The sequence below is a fragment of the Rhinopithecus bieti genome, unplaced genomic scaffold (assembly GCF_001698545.2).
Source record: "Rhinopithecus bieti isolate Rb0 unplaced genomic scaffold, ASM169854v2 scaffold_36840, whole genome shotgun sequence".
NCBI lineage: Eukaryota > Metazoa > Chordata > Mammalia > Primates > Cercopithecidae > Rhinopithecus > Rhinopithecus bieti.
Window position 1 is genome coordinate 1,140,804 of NW_016816502.1, and position 20,970 is coordinate 1,161,773.

The 20,970-nt window shown below is 35.5% G+C and overlaps 1 protein-coding gene across 4 annotated transcripts in view; it reads left to right on the forward strand.

Moving 5' to 3' along the window:
* Nucleotides 1-20,964, forward strand: part of TSC22D2 (TSC22 domain family member 2) — a 53,779-nt gene extending 32,815 nt beyond the window's left edge. For 2 of the 4 annotated variants that reach the window (XM_017854944.1, XM_017854945.1), the window contains 2 exons: nucleotides 18,437-18,488; nucleotides 19,741-20,964. In XM_017854944.1, coding sequence (XP_017710433.1) covers nucleotides 18,437-18,488; nucleotides 19,741-20,001 — 313 coding nt within the window. In that variant the 3' untranslated portion in view covers nucleotides 20,002-20,964. Of the gene's footprint in view, nucleotides 1-18,436; nucleotides 18,490-19,740 lie in introns of those variants that run through there. The other 2 variants (XR_001882012.1, XR_001882013.1) reach the window with 2 other exon arrangements.
* Nucleotides 20,965-20,970: the final 6 nt, after the last annotated feature.

Below are 20,970 nucleotides of genomic sequence, written 5' to 3' on the forward strand. Positions count from 1 at the left end.
AGAAGTCATTGCACATTTTTTATATTCCCTGAAAATTAATTTTCTCTCAGAATTGTATTCTGCTTAGAAAAAAACTACTTTGTTTTGTGCACTTTCTTATTTTGCTTTGTTTTACACAGCTGTATTTTGTAGGGGGACCATTGGAAGGGTAGAGTTTAGCTCAGGATAAGACCTTATACCTTTTAATCTGAAGATCATATTTTGTAGATGAAGAAAAGGAGTCGATTATTTGTCCAAGGTCATATAATTGTAGAATTCATGTTTTCATTAAAGTGTGGTATACATATCCTGCATGTCAGTCAAGAATTACTTGAAATTATTTATTTTCCAAAAAAGCCAGAAGGTATGGGTTGATACCAGCTAAACAGGCCACTATATATATATTCCAACTTTATCCTTAACCAGAGATATGTTATTTTATCCCTTGCCCATTCTGCCTTTTGAATAATATTCTAAATTGTTTCTGATATAGTATTCCATGATTTCATTACATTCTGTAAGCTTAAGTCCCTTAAGCCAGTAATTACAATCAATAGTAGTCTGGAGGGAAATACAACAAACTAATTAAGTTATCTCTTATTCCATATACTTTTCTATTTTCTTTATTTTCTATAATCTACATAACTTTGATAATCAGGAAAATAATTTCTAATTTCTCTAGTATAGGATATCCATATTTAGTACTCAGTGGCTGGGACTCAGGAGATCATGAACCATGTGGAATTTTGGGTAGAATTTTTTTATGTTCACTTTTCTGTGAAAGGTTCAGAGCATTTGTCAGATTTTTTTTTTCAGGGCGTTTGTCAAATTTTCATCTGTCAAAAACAGTTAGGAAACATTGCTAGTGAATGTTTTGTGTCAAAAGGACAATCCTTGTTGGACACCTAAGTATGACTCATGAAAAATTTCTAGCGAGAACATTGGTCCTATGACTCTTACTGATGTTTATTCAGTGCTGGGTTACTATAAATGCCCATTAGACTGATGGGACAAATCAGAGCCAAGCCACATTTAGTTTAGGAATTTCGTACTGTCAGTCTCTGTGCTCAAGGGTCAATTGGATTTTTCTGCAAAGTAGTTGTATTTTGGCCACTGAGTGTCAGGCACTGTGCTGAATATTTTTGGCATGTTATCTCATTTAATTTTCACAAGGTCATATATTAATAGACATTATCAATATCCTCAGTTTACAGAGAAGAAAATTGAAAGCTTAGGGAAGTTAAGTAACTTGCTCAAGCCACATAGCCGTTGAGTTCTGGAGCTAGAATTCAAATCTTATTACTAACTGGAACCTGGGTATCAGTATGCTGGTATGCTGGTATCCTCTGAAAACTTGAAGGATAAGATAAAGGAGAATTTTATATTGTAGGAAGATGTGAATTCATAAATTTGATTTTATCTTGAACTTAAGTAGCAATGGGTCATCCTCCATTACAAAACTATCTTTTAAAGTATTTGCCAAAAAATAAATGTTGGAGGTTACTTACTATCTAAAAGTTAAGTATTAATTGCATTTAAAAATAAATTCTTTTCAGATTTAATGCTTATGAATATATGCAAATATATGTTTTTTGTTTTTTTTTTAGAAAAGTCTTAGTACTTATTAGAATAGTGTTATTAAGGAACTCATCCTTTCATATTTAGGATTTATAAACAGCAAACACTAGGAAGCATTAATTTAAAAAGCAGCTTTGAACTGCAGATATTTCTTGGGATAGTGGAATATATTGCATGTAAAACCCTTATCAAATGCTATGTGAGAGTTTTCCATTTGCCTTTAGTTATGAATAATTCTGTTGAGAAACCTCTTTTTTTTGCCCACTTTTAAAGCATTTATCAGGCAAAATTAATTTTTTGGGATACATGAGATTTTTTGGTTTTGTTTTCTCTTGTACTTTGTCATATCCTTTTTATTGGTTTAATTTTACTCTCAGATGAGCTCCACGCCTTATAACCTTTTCCCTATTTTTAAGTATTAATAATAAAAGGTTGAATCTATAATAATAGTACTGCTTAAAACCGTATGAATTTGTTTGCTTCTGAGTGATGTTGAAACAGTCTGCAGATCTAGTATAAACTGTTTCTTTAGCACCATGGTTAAAAATGCACAACTTGGTAGGTCATCAGAATACGAGAATTCTATCTAAAAGTCTTTTTATTTTTAATAATACATTTGTACCCCAACTCCTGTAGTAGTAATATGTTTGCCTTTTCAAAATTCAAACCGGGAAATTTGGAAAATAGAATAAGAATAATCATACTTAATCCAAGTTTTTAACAATTACCATCTTACTGTTTGCATATTCCCAGACTTGGAATACATATATATTAATAGTTGCAATCATGGTAGATAAGTAGATTTTCAATAGTTTTAAAACTATTTAGTTAAAACTAAAGCTAAAACTGATACGTGATAGGTTTTTAATTTTGAACTGATATTTGTTATCTGTGATACTATTCCCTCCTGTTTTTCCTTCTGCCTTGCTGGTTGTTGCTTCTCAGACCAGTTTGCAGGCTTTCCCTTCTGTCTGTTCTTTTAAATATTATTGGAGGCCGGGCATGGTGGCTCATGTCTATAATCCCAGCACTTTAGGAGACTGAGGTGGGAGGATCACTTGAGCCCAGGAGTTCAAGACCAGCCTGGACAACATAGGGAGACCCTATCTCTACAGAAATAATTTGCTGGGCATGGTGGTGCACACCTGTGGTTTCAGCTACTTGGGAGGCTGAGGTGGGAGGATTGCTTGGGCCTGAGAGGTCAAGGCTGCAGTAAGCCATGATCACACCACTCCACTCCTGCCTGGGCAACAGAGTGAGACTTGGTCTCAATAAATAAATAAATAAAGGAGTCATCAGAATGCTGTCTTCTTACATTCTTCATCGTAATAAGAGCTTATAGATGGCTTCCAGGCACATACCATCTTTATGCTATAGGAAGTCACCTGTATGCTCTAAGGTGCTCAAACCTATTACTTTCAGCCTAGGTATCTCTCCTTACATTCAAACTTCCCTGATCTCTCATAGCCAGTTAATCACAAAGTACTGCCATGTCTGCGTCCTGAGTGTTTTGCCAGCCTATCCATCTCTTGTCCCCATTCAGTGCACTATCCTTTCTTATGTGAAAATGCAACAATCTTCTGACTGCTCCTTGTGGTTGGAGTTTTCTAATGTGGCCAACTGCACCTACTGTTCTTTTTACTTGGAACATTTTTTTGTACCTGTCTTTTTTTCTCCACCCAACTGTGTCACTTCCTCTTTCCTGATCCAAGAGCTTGATTATGTGCCCCCAGAACACCCTGTCAGATCTTGCTCTGTCTTAGCACTTATCACACTTAACATCTTGTATATCTCCTGTACTAATTGTAAACTCACAAACTCTGGAATTATGTTTATTTGATGTATCCCCAGTGTCTGATAAATGTTTTAAGTTCATTACAACCCCTTTGGAATGTGGCATCACAAAATTTGGTATCTGAAAATAATGTTAGAGATTATTGTATGCAATTAGAGACAAGACTCAAATGTAGAAACCACATTACCTAACTCCTAAGTCAGTGTTTGTTGTGTATTTCATGACATTTAGATTTTGACCACTGTAAATTATTACTGCAAGTTATTAGGTAACATAATAAGTGTTTACCATGTGCCAGATACTAATGCATTATCTCACTGAATCCCAGTACCCGGTCCTATTATTGTCCTTTGGGGAGGCTAAATATTAGCTTGTCTAAAGTCATATCTCAGTTTTGATGCAGTGGCTCAAGACTGTAATCCGAGCACTTTGAGAGTTCAAGGCAGGAGGATTGCTTAAGGCCAGGAGTTCAGGAGCAGCTTGAGTAACCCTGTCCCTACCCGCAAAAAAAAAAATTAGCTAGACATCATGGCACATGCCTGTAATCCCACTGAGGCAGAAGGATCACTTGAGCCCAGGAGTTTAAGGCAGCAGAGAGCTATGATGGCGCCATTGCATTCCAACCTGGGAGACAGCAAGACTGTGTGTTATAAAATAAGATGAGAGATGGGATTCCAAACTGGGTATAACTCCAGAACCGATGCCCTTTTATTTAATACCACCTCTCAGAATTTATCTTCTGAGTTTTGAATTATAAAGCTGAGTTAGAAGGGAATTCAGTGGTCATTTATTCTAACCACCTATCCTGTACTTGGATCATGTCTACAGTGTTCCTTCCAAGTTGTCATCTAGTCTCTCAACACCTCCAGTGATATCTTACTTTGCATCCTGGTCCCTTTTTGTATTTATAAACCTCCCATAAACCCTTTCTGTAAAACAGAATCTTAAAATGTGAAGCAGAGAAATCAAATGATTGCCATCACTTAAATCATATATAAGCAGCACTAAAAAGTCTGTGGAGATATTGAACTGGGTACATCCTCTAGTTATTTCTGTATTTTCATAGCTGCTATAATCAAGAATGTGGTTTCCAGTTCATGGCTGTAAGTCACTGGTTTTAGTACATAGTCCTAAAGTTCTTTTTCAAAAATGGATAAGGAGACATTGCTTAATACTTTAGAGATCACAAGGACGTTTCTCTACTTATTGATTGTAGTGATGATACAAGGACTTCATGGGAAACCTTTATGTGTGACGTGATGCTCAATGTAAAAAGAGTGAAATAAATGTGAATTATCTTCAGACTCCTGGGTCTAGTTTACATAGAACTTGCACTTATTCATGAGTCATACTTAAAGGCATGGTAGTTTGAATTGTCTTTTTTATCTGACCAAAAGCCGTTAGGATTTTTAATTCTCCCTGTAGACCTAATTTTGATTGAATAGAAAGTGAGATTAGTCAGCTGAGAGAACCCATAAATAGATACTATGAGGCATGATTATACAATCAAGCTTTTCACTAGATTTACAAATGGTTTCTCCTTAAATCCATGATTCTAATGTAAAAAAGTCTCTGTCAAGGTTTTATCTTAAGATCATTTAGAGTTTTAACATCCACTTTATTCATGAAGTCTTCTGTGATTTAGTCATCATCATGATCAGTATATGGAGTTACCAAGTTTCACTGGCCATGGCAGCGGTAACCTGGAAATTCATAGAGCCTGGCCCTTTTCTGTTACTCAAACTTAAAACCGTTTTTCTATTTACGTCAGTTGTCTATACTATATAGAAACTGGCACACTTTTCTTCTTAGTGGGTAACAACCAGATTCAAGAAACGTCAAAACCTTACCTTTATTAGCAAGAAAAAAAGTCTGGAGGTCTGCCCATATTTTACTCTGTTCCAGTGATACCCTTAATTAGTTTCTAATAGTTTAAATAGTTGGTTAATTTCTTAGATCTTTGTCCTGGCATGATGAGCCCAATATAACATCTGTTTATACCAAACTTATAAAAATATATATTAGATAATATATTGTAAGTCGTATTCTGTCTTTTTCTTCAAGTAATATGTTTACTATCAATTCTATGCAGAGTAGTGTTGTAATAAGTAGACCCTGGGGATGGACAGTTTCTGCTTTTATGGTTTAATTCAAGAGAAGGGAATATTTGATAAAGACAAAAAATTATGGACAAATCAGAAGTGCAGCCTGTTGGCAAGAAAGGAAGAAGGCTAAGGACAATGTAGGTGGAGCATTCCATCTCAAGTGACAGTCTTATCTCTGGAATCTAAATCGATTTAACAAATTTCAGGTCATGATGTAAGTGTAGAATTCATCGTAAAAGATTTCACAAAAACAGTTGTAAAATTCTTTCATTCACCATGTCTTAATTATTAGAATTGTTATTGCCTAAAAGAATTCAAGGACATGAATCTAGACTGAAATGATAAAAACTTGGATGTCAAACTTTTTGTCTCTGAAAATGTGCCTACTTGAGTACAGTTTTGCTTGAGTGAAAAAAACCTAATGACCCTTCAGATTTTATAGTAGTGCTGTTTTTTACTTTACATCAGAATTCCTTCTTAAATAAGGTAATTCTAAAGCAGTGATTCTTAGCTAAGGTAATAATTTGTTTAAAAGCAAACAACACTTTATACCACTTTTCTTGCTTGCTTTTAGTAATATTTATTGTTGAATTTTCATATAACAGTACTAAAGGAAGACCTGGGATATTTTAAATACCCATTTTGGAAATTTTATTTGAATTAAATTGGTTATATTTCAGTGGCCTTTGGAAAAATTTCCCACAGTAAGATAAGTTTATTTTACTCTAAATAATGAAACATCAAGATCCCAAAGAAGATCCATAAGAACGTTATTGACATTCAGTCCACAGGGATCCTGTGTTTAATAAGCCTTGTACAGGAGAATCACTTGAACCCAGGAGGCAGAGGTTGCAGTGAGCAGAGATCATGCCATTGCACTCCAGCCTGGGTGACAAAAGCAAGACTCTGTCTCAAATAATAATAATAATAATAAGCTTTGTAAATGTAAATCTCAAGTCAAACAATTTTTGTTAACATATATTTTGTGGCTGCATTAAATCTTTAACATTTAATTGAATACAAAAAAATCAATTTATTAAGGAATAACTAGGATTTTATTTTGGGTGAAACATAAATATAAAACCTGTTTCTTAATACTAATCATAATTGATTTTTATTCGTGTTTCACTGCATTGGGAGATTAACTCTCATTTAATTTTCCCAAGATACACTGGGAAAGTAGACCTTATAAAGTATCAAAATTCAAATTGATCCAAATGATAAAAGGAACTAATTGGGTTGTTGTGTGTACTGTTGTAAACAGTCTCACATAATCCTTATAGCAGTCCTTTAATATATGTACAACTGTATCCCATTTTATAGTTGAGATAACTAGTTTCATTATGTTAACTTGCTAGGATCACCCCACCAGGAAGTGGGTGGAGTTTGGATTAAAGGTCAGCTAGCCTCACACCTGTAATTCCAGCACTTTGGGAGGCCGAGACAGGCGGATCATGAGGTCAGGAGTTCAAGACCAGCCTGGCCAGCATAGTGAAACCCCATTCCTACTGAAAATACAAAAATAACTGGGCATGGTGGTGTGCACTTGTAGTCCCAACTACTTGGGAGGCTGAGGCAGGGGAATCACTTGAACCCGGGAGGTGGAGGTTGTGGTGAGCTGAGATCGTGCCACTGCACTCCAGCCTAGGCAACGAGACTCCGTCTCCACACACACACAAAAAAAAACTAGCCTAATTCTAAAGCCTATGTTTTTAAACCATTTTATTATTCTTTCTGAATTCAACTTTTTGCTTAGGCTAGGCAACTGCTAAGTGAGAGGTTGTCTTACCCCTCAGTGTCTGACCCCAGAATGAAGTAGAGAACAGAAAATACTTTAGACAAGAGATAGTAAACTGAAACGTAGACAACTTTAATTCTTCAGGGCCTATATTTAGAGCGTTGACTTTATATTTGTTGAAAGTGAAAAGTGTAATCCTTGGCTGGGTACAGTGGCACACGCCTATAATCCCAACACTTTGGGAGGCCAGGGCAGGAGGATTGCTTGAGCCCAGTAGTTTGAAACCAGCATGAGCAACAGAGGGAGATCTGTCTCTACAAACAAATAAAAACATTTTAAAAAAGAAAGATGTAATTCCTTGTTCAAACCCAATCCACTATAATTTTAGAAAACATTCCAAATGGAAAACATTCATTGGTTTATTAAAAATAAAGACTAGGCTTCCCCCCACCCCCAATATGATATATTCTGTTCATTTCACTAAGGAATGATGACCATGCTTGGTGCTCTCCCTTTAGTCTAAATCAGAATCAAGCAACTGTCTCTTTAAAAACCTGATGATACTCTTCTGAGTTTCGCCCTATTTTGAAACGGTTCCATGACAACCTTTATTTATTACCATACTTGGACTTTGGGGGACAGATTAGGAAGGAGACTTAAAGTAGCAAAGAAAAATTAGTTAATAACTTCAGAGCAAATTGTAGTCACGAAATCCTAGTGACTAGCCTAATAGAATTTTACTTTGTCAAATACATTGTTCATAGAATTATACTTTTCTAAAAGCTATTTTAACTAACATTTCTGCACTTTGAAGAAATAGTCATAAAGAAAAGAAATAGACAAAATGAAAAGATGGCAAAAATTATGTACTTTTCACTGGTGTTTGGCTTTTGGTATATACATATACCAAAGGGGATAGTCTCATTTTTACTTTAGTTAAGTCTCATTGTAGAAATGGGATTGAGAAGATATTTAAACAAGGCATCTAAATAAGAATGACCTTAATAAAAAGAAATAATACGTAGAGAACGAGGAGGCAAATGTGAGGCCATTAGATGAATAAGTAGCATTCCTAAGAATAGTTTCTTCCCAATCCCATCTTTTTCCATGACTCTTTACATGTTAGTGTTCTCCAGTGTTTTGGCCCCACTTGTCTTTTCATTGTTTGTGCAGGTTTGTCTTCTCCTATGGTTTGAGTCGCGTACTGCATTCTTACAGCTTTCAAATCTAGACTTCTAGGCCAGAGATTACTCTGGAATTCTCAATACCTATTTCCAGCAGCCTTCTCTCTATATTTCTCCAACAGGATTCTACATTTCCATGTCTCCAAATTCAGTAGTTCCAAGTGAAACTTAAATTTCTTTTCTCATCTTTATTTGCAGCGCTTTCTTTGCACATCTTTATTTGCACCACCTACTCCCCACCCCACTTCATCCTCCCCAAAATGTAACCACCTTTCTGTAATACACCAGCCAACTCCTAGTTGCTCCAAGAATAAAGCCCTAGGCATCCTTAGCATTTTCTTTGTCATAGATAGTCTCTTTCCCTTATCATCTCACTGATCTCTCAAGATTCAGTGTGCTTCAGTTGAAACTTGAAATATTTTCTAATTCCTCTCACCCTTTTTTTCCTCTGAGGTACCAGTGTACATCTAAGTCTAGGTAACTGTCAGTCTTATACTATTTTTCCAGTCACCAAGAAATAATTTAAAGTAGCAGGTATTATAGTGTCAAGTTTTTAATTTGGGCTTATTATTGGTATGTATTATCAATTACTTGGTATGTATTATTCACTCCTCAATAATATACTTTCATCAGATTAGGTAGTAGCTGCTATGTAAACAGTAAAATGAAATTTCTTTCAAGAGAGCCTGCTCTAAATGTTAAGTACTTCAATATCAAGGAAAATGCCACCCTCCTCATATCCCTTTATCCTGTCCTTTCTTAGATCTTACTCAGAGGAAGGAAATAATCTTTTCAACCTGTTAAACCTTGCCTATTGTTAGTCTATTAAGAAGTAATGATTTCATCTAATAAGAAATAATGCTAGGTATGATGACTGGTTCCTGTAATCTTAGCTACTCAGGAGGCTGAGGTGGGAGGATTGCTTTAGCCCAGGAGTTAGAGACCACCCTGGGCAACAGGATGAGGCCCTGTTTCTAAACAACAAATCTTAAAAATCGGCTGGGAATGGTGGCGCACACCTGTAGTTCCAGCTGCTCGGTTGACTGAGACTGAAGTAGGAGGATTGCTTGAGCCCAGGAGTTTGAGGCTGCAGTGAACCATGATCATGCCATGGCACTCCAGCCTGGGCATCAGATCAAGACCCCATCTCTAAAAACAACAACTAGCTAGCACACAAAGTCAAGTATCTTAAATAAATGTAACTCCATATTATTATAACATTTAAGTGTTAACTTGAAATAGGATATTTAACTTTGTTTGGAATATTTGGACTGCATAAATAGTGAAACTGCTGTGCAAATTTTACTTTTGTACCAGTCTTCAGTTTTTCCAGACTAAATTCTTATCTCTTCGATTTTGAGTATTTTGTGGATTTTTAGTTCAGCTAGTTTTAATACGAAGTTTCTTTAAAATGGCTCTACAAGAAAAATGTAATTTTATCAGAATTTTACTACCAAATATTAAAGTGATCCCCCCAAAATATCATAACTTGGAAATGTGAAAGAGATCTGGATAAAGAAGATAATGTTAATTTTAATCTTGTATATATATTGGGGATAAATTTTAATGTAAAGTTTTATTGTGTAAGTTTACATAACTTTTGTAGTGGAGATCTTTACCGCAAATTTTTATCATTTGCTTACCAGATTTACTTTGAGTAAACAGAAATCACTGTACTGGGAGCTATAATCATAATTTACATCATATTTGCAGATGGTTATAATTCACTCTAAACCAAGAAACGGAATTTTTACAAATCACAAATATCACTTACGTTGATCATTGTTTTGTTTGTTGAATATAGTACCTTATCTTGCAGAATGAAATAGTTCCTAGAGAAAATAGAGTTGGCACCTTTTCTCTCCTTTCTCCCTTTTCTATTTTCTATCATTACTTTTCCTGTCTGCCATTTGTTCATGTCTGGAGTTTACACTGTACAAGATAGCTCCTTCATGAGTCATTTTCATTTTGGAACACGGTTTTCATTGTTCTTCAACATGCAGTAAAAGTACTCTTGCTTCTATCTCTGTCCTGCATCCGCCTGCCTTCCCAAACAGAGAGCCACTTCCTTAATGTGTGTGTATCCTTCTTTATGTGTATATAAGAAAACCAATGTGTATTATCTTCCTTAATGTAAATTATAATGTATTGTACACACATCTGTACCTTTACTTTTAAAGATCTCCAGGATACATTATTTCCATCTCAGTACTGAGAAAAGTATCTTCATGGTTCTTTAATAGGTGCATACTATTTAATTGAATGGATGGCTATGCCATGATTCATTTAACCAGAATTGTTGCTGTTATAAACAGTATTGTAATGAGTAGCCTTGTTAAATACATTATTTGCTATGTATATAAAGTATGTAGAGGATAAATTCCCAGATGAATGATTGCTGGCTTAAAGAGTGAATAATTAAGGGGAGGTCGGGAGAGAAGAAAGGGAAAAGGAGGCCGGGCGCGGTGGCTCAAGCCTGTAATCCCAGCACTTTGGGAGGTCGAGACGGGTGGATCACGAGGTCAGGAGATCGAGACCATCCTGGCTAACACAGTGAAACCCCGTCTCTACTAAAAAATACAAAAAACTAGGCAGGCGAGGTGGCGGGCGCCTGTAGTCCCAGCTACTCGGGAGGCTGAGGCAGGAGAACGGTGTAAACCCTGGAGGCGGAGCTTGCAGTGAGCTGAGATCTGGCCACTACACTCCAGCCTGGGCAACAGAGCGAGACTCCATCTCCAAAAAAAAAAAAAGAAAGGGAAAAGGAGAGAAATCTGTTTTAGAAAATAGTATTACATTATAGTTTTAATTTGTATTTTTATTTTATGAGTCAGATGTTGAGTCTTTTTTCATGTCTTTCTTGTTAATGTTCAATGTGAATTCCCTCCATTTTTCTATTGTGCATCTGGTCTTACAGATTTTAGGAAAATTATTAGAGACTTTTTAACTTTAAAAAGAAAATTAGGCATGCAGTTACATAGTCCTCTCTCACCAAAGTATTAAAGAAATTCTAATTAAATGGGTTTATTTAAAGTTCTTAGTACAGATGATAAGACTGACTCTAGGCAAAGGGAGTCTAAGGTAGGACTTCGTATAGATTGCATGCTCTTTCATCTACGCTTTACTGGCTAGCCATTTGATAAAATTAACAAGATAAATATAAAATATGCTGAGGGCATTGGTGAACAAGGTTTTTGTAGAAGATGCTGACAATAAATATCAATCATTATATAAATATTTAACTGGGTTTTTAATAGTTCTTTGGTAAAAGCATTCATCACACCATTGCAGGACTGGCTACTTGAGAAAAAGTAACACTTAAGTTTTATAAGTAGAAATTTTACCTGTTTGCTCAGGATGAATAATAGCTTTAAAATAACTTATTTTGTGTTACTGCTAATAATAATCTCTGTGGGGCATTTTGGGTTTCTTTTTTTTAATCATGAAATTAAACATTATTTGTTTTACATTGGTAGAACCTGATGGTCAATAATTAGAATAACATAACATTTTGAGTTCTTATTATTAACTTCACCCAATTTTTATTCTTAACCATAGAGGTTTGCATTCAGCTAGAGATTGTCTACATGAATTTTATTTATTTAGGCCGTTTTGAAAGGAAAATTGTTATTTGTTCCTGAGTAAGCTATAAATATTTTTTTAGTCCCCTCTTACAGAAGAGTGGTGGATTTTTAAAATTACATTTAACCTCACAAGCTTGCTGAACTGTAGATTTATTCGATTTATTCCTTTGTAATCAGTGACTTGCATTTTCTTAATTTTCTTTCTAAAAAACAAAACATGCATTTGTTAGAGAATAGGCAAAATGTTACCCAGGTTAGAATTAATGTATTTTAGTAGTAATGATGTTATTACAGTGCTTATTTTGGGAGATGGGAGTGGGTGGAATAAAGGTTATAGATGATTTACTGGAAACAGTATATGATTCCTGAGGACTGCCCCCAAAGAAAGGTATAGCTTCCTTCTGCTTGTGCGTTTCTGAAGAATCAGTTTCAGTTGGTTTGGGCAAGGGGGGGTGAGCATGAAGTACGCCAGATTTACCAACTCAAAGGAGTTTGTATTACAAAAAATTTGTGTAATTTGGAGAGTTCCTGTAGTGCATTTATAGTTGTGATTGTAACTCAATGCAAAGTTAGAGGAGTCTTTGAGTAAAACAAGGCATGCATTTTATTTATTTATTTATTGCAGTATTCTAATTAAAGATTCATAAAATTTTTAAGACATCTTCAGCTTTCTAACAAACCAGAAGAACATTTTCGTTCTTAGCAATTAGGTAAACTATATTGGCTATAAAAAGATCACTAAGCAAGTGCCTTTTCTAAGAGGTTCCCTCCCTTATTCTCAGAGCTGAACCTCTTCTAGGAATATGCCAGATAAGATAAATGGCATATTCTGAGCATGGTTTAATCTTTGGATCCATGCTTATGGTTTCACAACTTAACATTTGGTACTTCGTTAAAGCACTCTTAATAATATACATAATTCTGGATTTATTTCAGGTCACTAGAGATTATTTTTTCACAGTCTTACTATTATGGAAGAAAATACATGTGTTTTGACATTAGGTCCAGGTTTGAATCCTGTTCCTAGTGTTGTGTCTTTGAGCAAGTTACTTGACCTCGGTTTCCTCAACTGTAAAATGAGAATGTTGCTCAGGCTTGTTGTAAGGACTCATTAAGATAAGGTGTGCCTGCCCTAAAGTAGACAATCATTAAGTTTTCTTTTCCTCTATCTTGTTGATTTGTTAATTAGCATTTATATCTAGGGGAAGATGGAAAGACAAAGTAGTCAAAATATGTCCATTTTGAAAAAGAGAAGTAGTTATTTTTCTTAGAGACAGGTCTGGCTCTCTCACCCAGGCTGGAGTGCAGTGATGAACCCTGAATTCCTGGGCTCAAGCAAGCTTCCCACACAGCCTTCTGAGTAACTGGGACCACGGGCTTGCCTTCTTTTCTCTTTTTTCTTTTCTTTTCTTCTTTCTTTTCTTTCATGGGTTCTCACTATGTTGCCCAGGCTGAATTTTTTTATTTTAAATAAGTAGTCATGATGTCTCTGTCCACATTACTACAGATAAAGAAAAAAGTTGGTTTCTCATAGTTTTTTAAAAATAGAGATCAAGGAGGCCGGGTGTGTGGCCCATGCCTGTAATCCCAGCACTTTGGGACGCCGAGGCAGGCAGATCACCTGAGGTTGGGAGTTCGAGACCAGCCTGACCAACATTAGAGAGTCCCCATCTCCACTAAAAATACAAAATTAGCCGGGCATGGTGGCACATACCTGTAATCCCACCTACTCAGGTGGCCGAGGCAGGAGAATCGCTTGAACCTGGGAGGAGGAGGTTGCAGTGAGCCGAGATCGCACCATTGCACTCCAGCCTAGGCAACGAGAGTGAAACTGTCTCAAAACAAAAAATTAAATTAGATTACCTGTTTCTTTAGTGATTTTAACTTGTGAAGTTGGAAATTCTTCATCCGTCCTCTTGCTTTCTCAGTAATGTTGCAAGTAATCTCATGGTAAGAGTAAGGAAACCTAGGAGGAAAAGCTGTGGTAGGGAACCAGTTAGGATCAATTAAAAGATGAACAGCATGGAAAGCCAACCTGTCTTACTGTAGCATTGATACTTTGAGTTTTACTTTTTCTGTGAGTGTAAGTGTAATTAGCTTTAAACAGTGAATTCAAGGTCATTTATTTGTTTTGCAGCAGCAATTCTGGTAAATAAATACTTTGCTATAGGTCTTTCTTACTTTCCACAGCTCTATATTTCTGTTCATTCTCTCCATATCCACAAGTTTTAATGCATCTATAAATGCTAATAATGTTTGATTTTTATTCTAAGAATAATTAATAGTAAATAGAAAGTTTGTTTTAAAATTATCTTTTGACTTTATTTAGCACTTCTAGTTTACCATAATAGTTTAAAAAAGAAAATTCTGAACTCATTTTTCCCTCATGCTTCTGTGGCAGTAATTGTAACACTTGGTTTAAAATTGACGTATTTCAGTTTGAGTGTGTATATACACATTCACACTAATCTGAAATATTTGTTTATACTACCACCATTATAGGTTACTAGGTATATATACTTTGTGCTGGGAATAAAGACAGAAAGCCTTTTCTTAGGGAGCTTAAGTTTGGAAACTGGTTAACCATCAAAATATAATGTGCTGAATGTGATAATTAAAAGGAAAACAAGGTATATAGTATTACAACGTTAGGTGAAGGAAGGAAATTATTGATTCTGCTTCAGCTGATCTTTCTCATTTTAAAAGAGAGTCAAATCTCAGTATGATAGCTTTGAACATAATAGAAAACATCTTGATACCCTCATTGAAACAGTATTTTTAAACCATATTCTGAGATCTTGAAATAAAATAGTCTCTTATTTGCTTAAGACTACCATATTGGTGTCTTCATTGTAAATCTGGCTGTTTAAAGCAGTGGTTCTCAAACTTTAGTTTCTATCTGAACCGCCTGGAGAGTTTGTTAAAATAGATTACGGGGCCCACCTCAAGAGTAAATCTGGGATGGGTCCAAATATTTACATTTCTAACAAGGTCTGGGTGGGTCCAAATGTTTACCTTTCTAACAAGTTTCCAGGTGATGCTGATGCTTCTGGTTCAGGGGCTACACTTTGAGAACTGATTTATCTGAACTTAAAGAATTTTAATGCCTTCCTCATATGAACCAATAATTGTTTCAAGTCTATCATATCTAATTACTGTCAGTATGCATTGAGTTGCTGTGTGCTAAGCACTGAATTCACTTATTCACAAAGGTGAAGAAGTTATGGAACCTTTCTCAAGGAGCTCAATCTAATAGGATCAACAGTGGTAGTATTATAATACTCAAAGTAATCACCATCTGTATTGAGTGCTCAGTGTGCCAAGTACTATGCTGAGCATTATTTAAACTCATTTAATCCTCACAATTGGCATATAATCCTTATTTTAAATGAAAAAACTGAGGTCTAGAAAGATTGAATAATTTCCATATAGTGAGTATATGGAGGAGCCAGAATTTGCTATTCTGCCTTTTTGCACTACAGAAAGTTTGCGAAGATTGGTAGACCCCAGAAGGGATGGAGTAATTGGCTCTACCTTAGAAAATCAAACAGCATCACAGAAGAGATGGCACTGGAGCATCTTAAGGGACAGGTGTAAGATAGCCAGATGAATTGGAACTGTGAGCATTTCCAGCTGAGGGAGCAGTTTCTGCAAAGCCAAGGAAACCTGAGAGAACATATTTCAACAGACTGCAAATAGTTATATAAGACCATAACACAATAGGCAGATGGAGTATAAGAGGAAAACAGATTGTATAAGGCAGAGGTCAAAGTCATAAAGAATTTTATGTACCAGGCTAAAAGTTTTAAAATAGAATTAGGCTTCTTAATTTTCCTCCTATAACTTTCATTTGTAAGCCTGCAGTTCTCAAAGCATAGTCAGACAGCAGATTCCACATCATCTGGGAACTTGTTAGAAATGCAGATTCCTGGTTCCATGCCTACTAAATCAGAAACTCTGAGGGGGAAGCCCAGCAACCTGCGTTTTAACAAGACCTCCAGATGATTCTGGTGCGTGCTAAAGTTTGAGACCCCTGCAGTAGGTTATAGAATTCTTGAATAATAGCCTTCAAGATAGTTAAAGGTCACTATAGTGGTAGTAATTATATTTGACACTGATTTATTCTATTAGAGTATAACACCTAATAGTTGAAATATTAATACCTGTTAAGGGATACATCTTCATCATTATCTATTTATATCTTGCAAACCTGTTTCTTCTGTTGTCAAAAGAGATCTTAGGAAAAGAGTTTGTTAAATCACCATTCAAAGAATAGCATGCTAATTATTCTTCCTTAGCTATGGGAATCATTTTAAAACTCGCTGACTGATTTTAATTATCAAAAAAACAAAACAGTAAACCCTTTTTTAAGGGTTTTGGGGTTTTTTGTTGTTTTACTGCTTATGAATACATAAAACTGATGTTGTAGTTAGTATTTAAGGTGTGCTATTTAAACCAAATGTGTTGAAGGAATCAAATGATTTAAGTCATGAAATGACTTGAAAGTAATTCAATCTTTCCTTGCCATGTCAATAAAAATATAGAACATATAATCTGGGATTCCCAAGCAAGCTAATCTAAATGCCTGTCACCGTCTTTTTTGCCAAAATGTGTTCAGTATTTGTGGTGAATATATCTGCATGGTATCTGGCACTGAAGTACATATTAAAGCCTTATGGTTTACTTAGTGGTTCTGTAGTTTATAGTTACATATAGTCACACTTTGCACAGCTCACTAAAAGCATTTAAAGCCCAGCATGTATAAAGTATTTGTTAATGATCCATAAATCCTTTCTAGATATTAGATATACAAAACCTCTTTTCATCTTAGAAATAGTAGCAGCAAGAAGTAAAGGTAGTATGCTGTAATTAATGTGGTTAATGCTCAAATAAACAAACTTAGTTTTCCATCTAATGATTTAAGGTTTCAAGGATTTAGAAGTGGAAAATCCATTGAGGCATTGACATCAACCCCTTTGTTTTACAGATGGGGAAACTGAGATCCAGGGAAGTTAAATAGGTGATTTGCTGATGGTCACATAGGAAATGAATAGCAGGAAATCATAGGACAGGATATTTCTGAGCCTCAATCTGATATGACATTGTGGGTCCACACCATCAAAGTAAAGTAGTTTCCATGTATTTTAGCACTAAAATCTTAGGTGGAGTATACTTTATGAAGAGTATTTAGTAACATATGAAAATTATCTTTTGTATTGATATAGTAAGCTAAAGTATCAGATTTTCTTTACAAGAGTAATTTTAAAACCTAATAACTGTTTTTTGAAATAAAATTTAAAGAAAAGAAAAGAAAAGGGTATAAATTCCAGCTATTCTTACTACTTAATACATGGTAGAATATAAACCACCAGAGAAGACAATTATTCAGCCTTCTGTGTTGTTATCGTACAGTTGCTAAGTTGATATTTGAACTTGGAATGTGCTTACAGGCTGGATAACTTTTCAGTTATTCCCAGGTAAAACTGATCTAAACTACATACCTTATAGGTGATTAGGTTATTCTCGCCAGCAAGTAACCTACAAAGACGTGTAGGTCTGCCAGAATGTTGAGTTTCGTTTCTTTTTTCTTTTTTTTTTTTTTTTTTTTTTGAGATGGAGTTTTCTCTTGTTGCCCAGGCTGGATTGCAATGAATGGCATGATCTCAGCTCACTGCAGCCTCTGCCTCCTGGGTTCAAGCAGTTCTCCTGCCTCAGCCTCCTGAGTAGCTGGGATTACAGGCTCCCGCCACCATACCTGGTTAATTTTTTTTGTATTTTTAGTAGAGATGGGGTTTCACCATGTTAGCCAGGCTGGTCTGGAACTCCTGGCCTCAAGTGATCCTCCCACCTCGGCCTCCCAAAGTGCTGGGGTTACAAGCGTGAGCCACCACACCCGGCTGAATGTTGAGTTTCTTGTTAACCAATCCTGCCCAAAGGCTTTCTGAAGCATTTTTAGAAGCCATTAAAATTTTTTTAAAAAACTAGATGTTTATAAAACTTAGAGCAGAAAAGTCTTACTAAGAGGACTAGAAAAAAAAAGTCAACCCATCATCTGAATTTTACTACAATAAGTAATTACTGGAATTTCTACATGAAAGGCAATTAGAATATATAGTTGGTTAATGAAGAAATTTAAGAGATACAGAGAAGGCACTGCCCATTTAAAATGTATCCTTTTAAAACCACTGAACAGAGAAATTCTTAATACAATAGAGAGTTAAAATAGCATACATATATCACAGGCAAATTAGAAATGTTGGCACTACGAAAGACCTGTAGAAGTCGTCAATTTACTAAGACTCTCATTTTAGAAATGAGAGCTTTGAGTACTGAAATTGTTAGAACAGAATAAGCTATTTTAAATTACTAGATATTTGGTTTTAAGTGAAGCATGAATGTCTTTTACATTCTTTAAGAGTTGGAAGGGAGGTTAAATTTTTTAGAATAATTTAATGACATATTCTAATTTTTTCCAGTGCATCTGGGGGAGGTGTTGTAGCCATTGACAACAAAATAGAACAAGCAATGGTAAGTAAAAGTTTACAGTTCTCCCATTTCATAGATTGTTGGTTGTATGAAACACTTAGCTTTTGTCAATTTTAGAAAACAAATAATTTATTTAAACCAAAGATGACCAAATCATGTTTTTTGATAATGAGATTTCATTGTAGATGCCAGAACATTGAGAATTTTTAGTCTAGAAATACTAATTGAGTAAATATTTCTCCCATTTGAATATCTCACATTTCATGCATTATCATTGATAAGGGCCATTGGTGAGGGGGCATACATATTTAAAGACAACATGTTCCCCAAATATTTCAGCATTGAAAATACTTTAGAGCAAAAAAGAGTATTAAAGCAAAAACATCTAGAGGTCTGATGGAAGTAGACTATAAGTAAGCTATAAGTAGGCCAGGCACAGTATCTGTAATCCCAGCACTTGAGCTGAGGTGGGAGGATCAGTTGAGGCCAGGAGTTTGAGACCAACCTGGGCAATATAGCAAGACCCTGTCTCTACAAAAAAAAAGTTGGTATTTTTGTTTGTTTTGAGATAGTTTCGCTCTGTCACCCAGGCTGAAGTACAGTGGCACGATTTTGGCTCACTGCAACCTCCACCTCCCAGGTTCAAGTGATTCTCCTGCCTCAGCCTCCTGAGTAGTTGGAACCACAGGTGCATACCACCACATCTGGCTAATTTTTGTATTTTTAGTAGAGACGGGGTTTCACCATGTTGGGCAAGGTGGTCTCAAACTCCTGACCTCAGGTGATCTACCCGTCTCAGCCTCCCGATGTGCTGAGATTACAGGTGTGAGACCTTACAGGACTGTTAGTCTCAAACTGTTTTTTTTTAATCCTAAAATTTTAAAGTCCAAAATGTTATCTTTAAAGCAGAACTATGACTAGTTTAACATCAAACAGCTTTCCATTGGAATATTGTTCCTTTGTTCTCTTGATCTACCATTTTAAGCATGTGATTTTAACCTTTTTTTTTTTTTTTTTTTTATTCTAAGCCTAAAGAGTTGACAGTTTAAGAAGCTAGTATTTTTTGGAAATCGTCCCAAACTTTGAAAAGAAAATTCTGAGCTCACTGCTCTAGTTGGGAACTGGATTTTTTCCAACCCATCTTCCATAGGCTCGGTCAAGATAAAGCAGAAATCTTAAAAGCAAGAGCAGGAAAACTAATATAAAAACTTAAACGGCACCAAGTAGGCCAGAACCAGATAGCACCACCTTTACCTTTTCACTCTTTTGACATTCCTAATTTTGTTTTTCACAGGATCTGGTGAAAAGCCATTTGATGTATGCAGTAAGAGAAGAAGTGGAAGTTTTAAAGGAACAAATAAAAGAATTAGTTGAAAGAAACTCTTTACTTGAACGAGAAAATGCACTGTTAAAATCTCTTTCAAACAGTGATCAATTATCCCAACTCCCAACCCAACAGGCCAATCCTGGTAGCACTTCTCAACAGCAAGCAGTGATAGCACAGCCTCCGCAGCCAACGCAACCTCCACAGCAGCCGAATGTCTCCTCAGCATAAAGCTTTCTTAAGCCTCATTAAGAAAAAAACTGAAAGCAATCTATCCTTGTGTGCCACTGGTGTTCTTTCCACTTTATACGAAAGCAAGTAGCCATGCTTTGGTTGTGTGTTTGGCCTTTTCAGTATTAGACAATCATTCTACAAGAGCTTTTCCTCTCTCTGAAATGTCATGCAGCGCTGTTGATGTCCAGTTCTATGTCATCAGTACACAAGGAGAATAATAGATGGGGTTTATTAAAGCGAGCAAAGTCTGCATTTTACCTGGTGCGCATGAGTGGGGTCTTTAAGAGTTTTGGTGGCTCTCCCATGTTTCCTATTACCCTTGGATTTACCCTGAGCCTTCCTATCACATTATAAATAACAGTTCATCTAAAGAGCCACTTTTCTTTCAATATCAGTAACATTTGCCTACATAAGTTTTCATTTATTTGTGTTTTATTTATTACAGGGCTGCTATTTTCATAATGTACATGAACAATGTCACAGAACTTTTTTAATTTTTTTGAATAATTATAAGTATCAGTAAAGGAAGTGAAAGACAGGATTGCATTTAATAGATAAAAAGTTTAGGCAATAATTGAACAAAAGAATCCTGGCATATTTCTAACACTAATGGCAATTTACTTTTGGTATTTATTTTCAGTAGTAAAGACCCAGCTTGAATGTAAATTTTGTATAGTGTAAGTATGAAGAACATAGTGCAACTGTACAGGTAGTCACCAGTTATTGTGATATAATAAATAATTGGGCTATTTTGATGAAGAAAACTTTGTTCATTTGTTTCTACTTTCTAAGAGAAATTGCCACGATTCCTCTGCTTTTCAACATTTCGTATGACTTTTTTTTCGGGTGGGAATAAAAAGCTGTGAAATTGTTCAACCTACTTTGTAACCAAAGAAGCAAAGCTGTGTAATGGAGTTTTTTTTTTGTTTTTTCGTTTTTTTTTTTTTTTTTTTTTTTTTTTTTTTT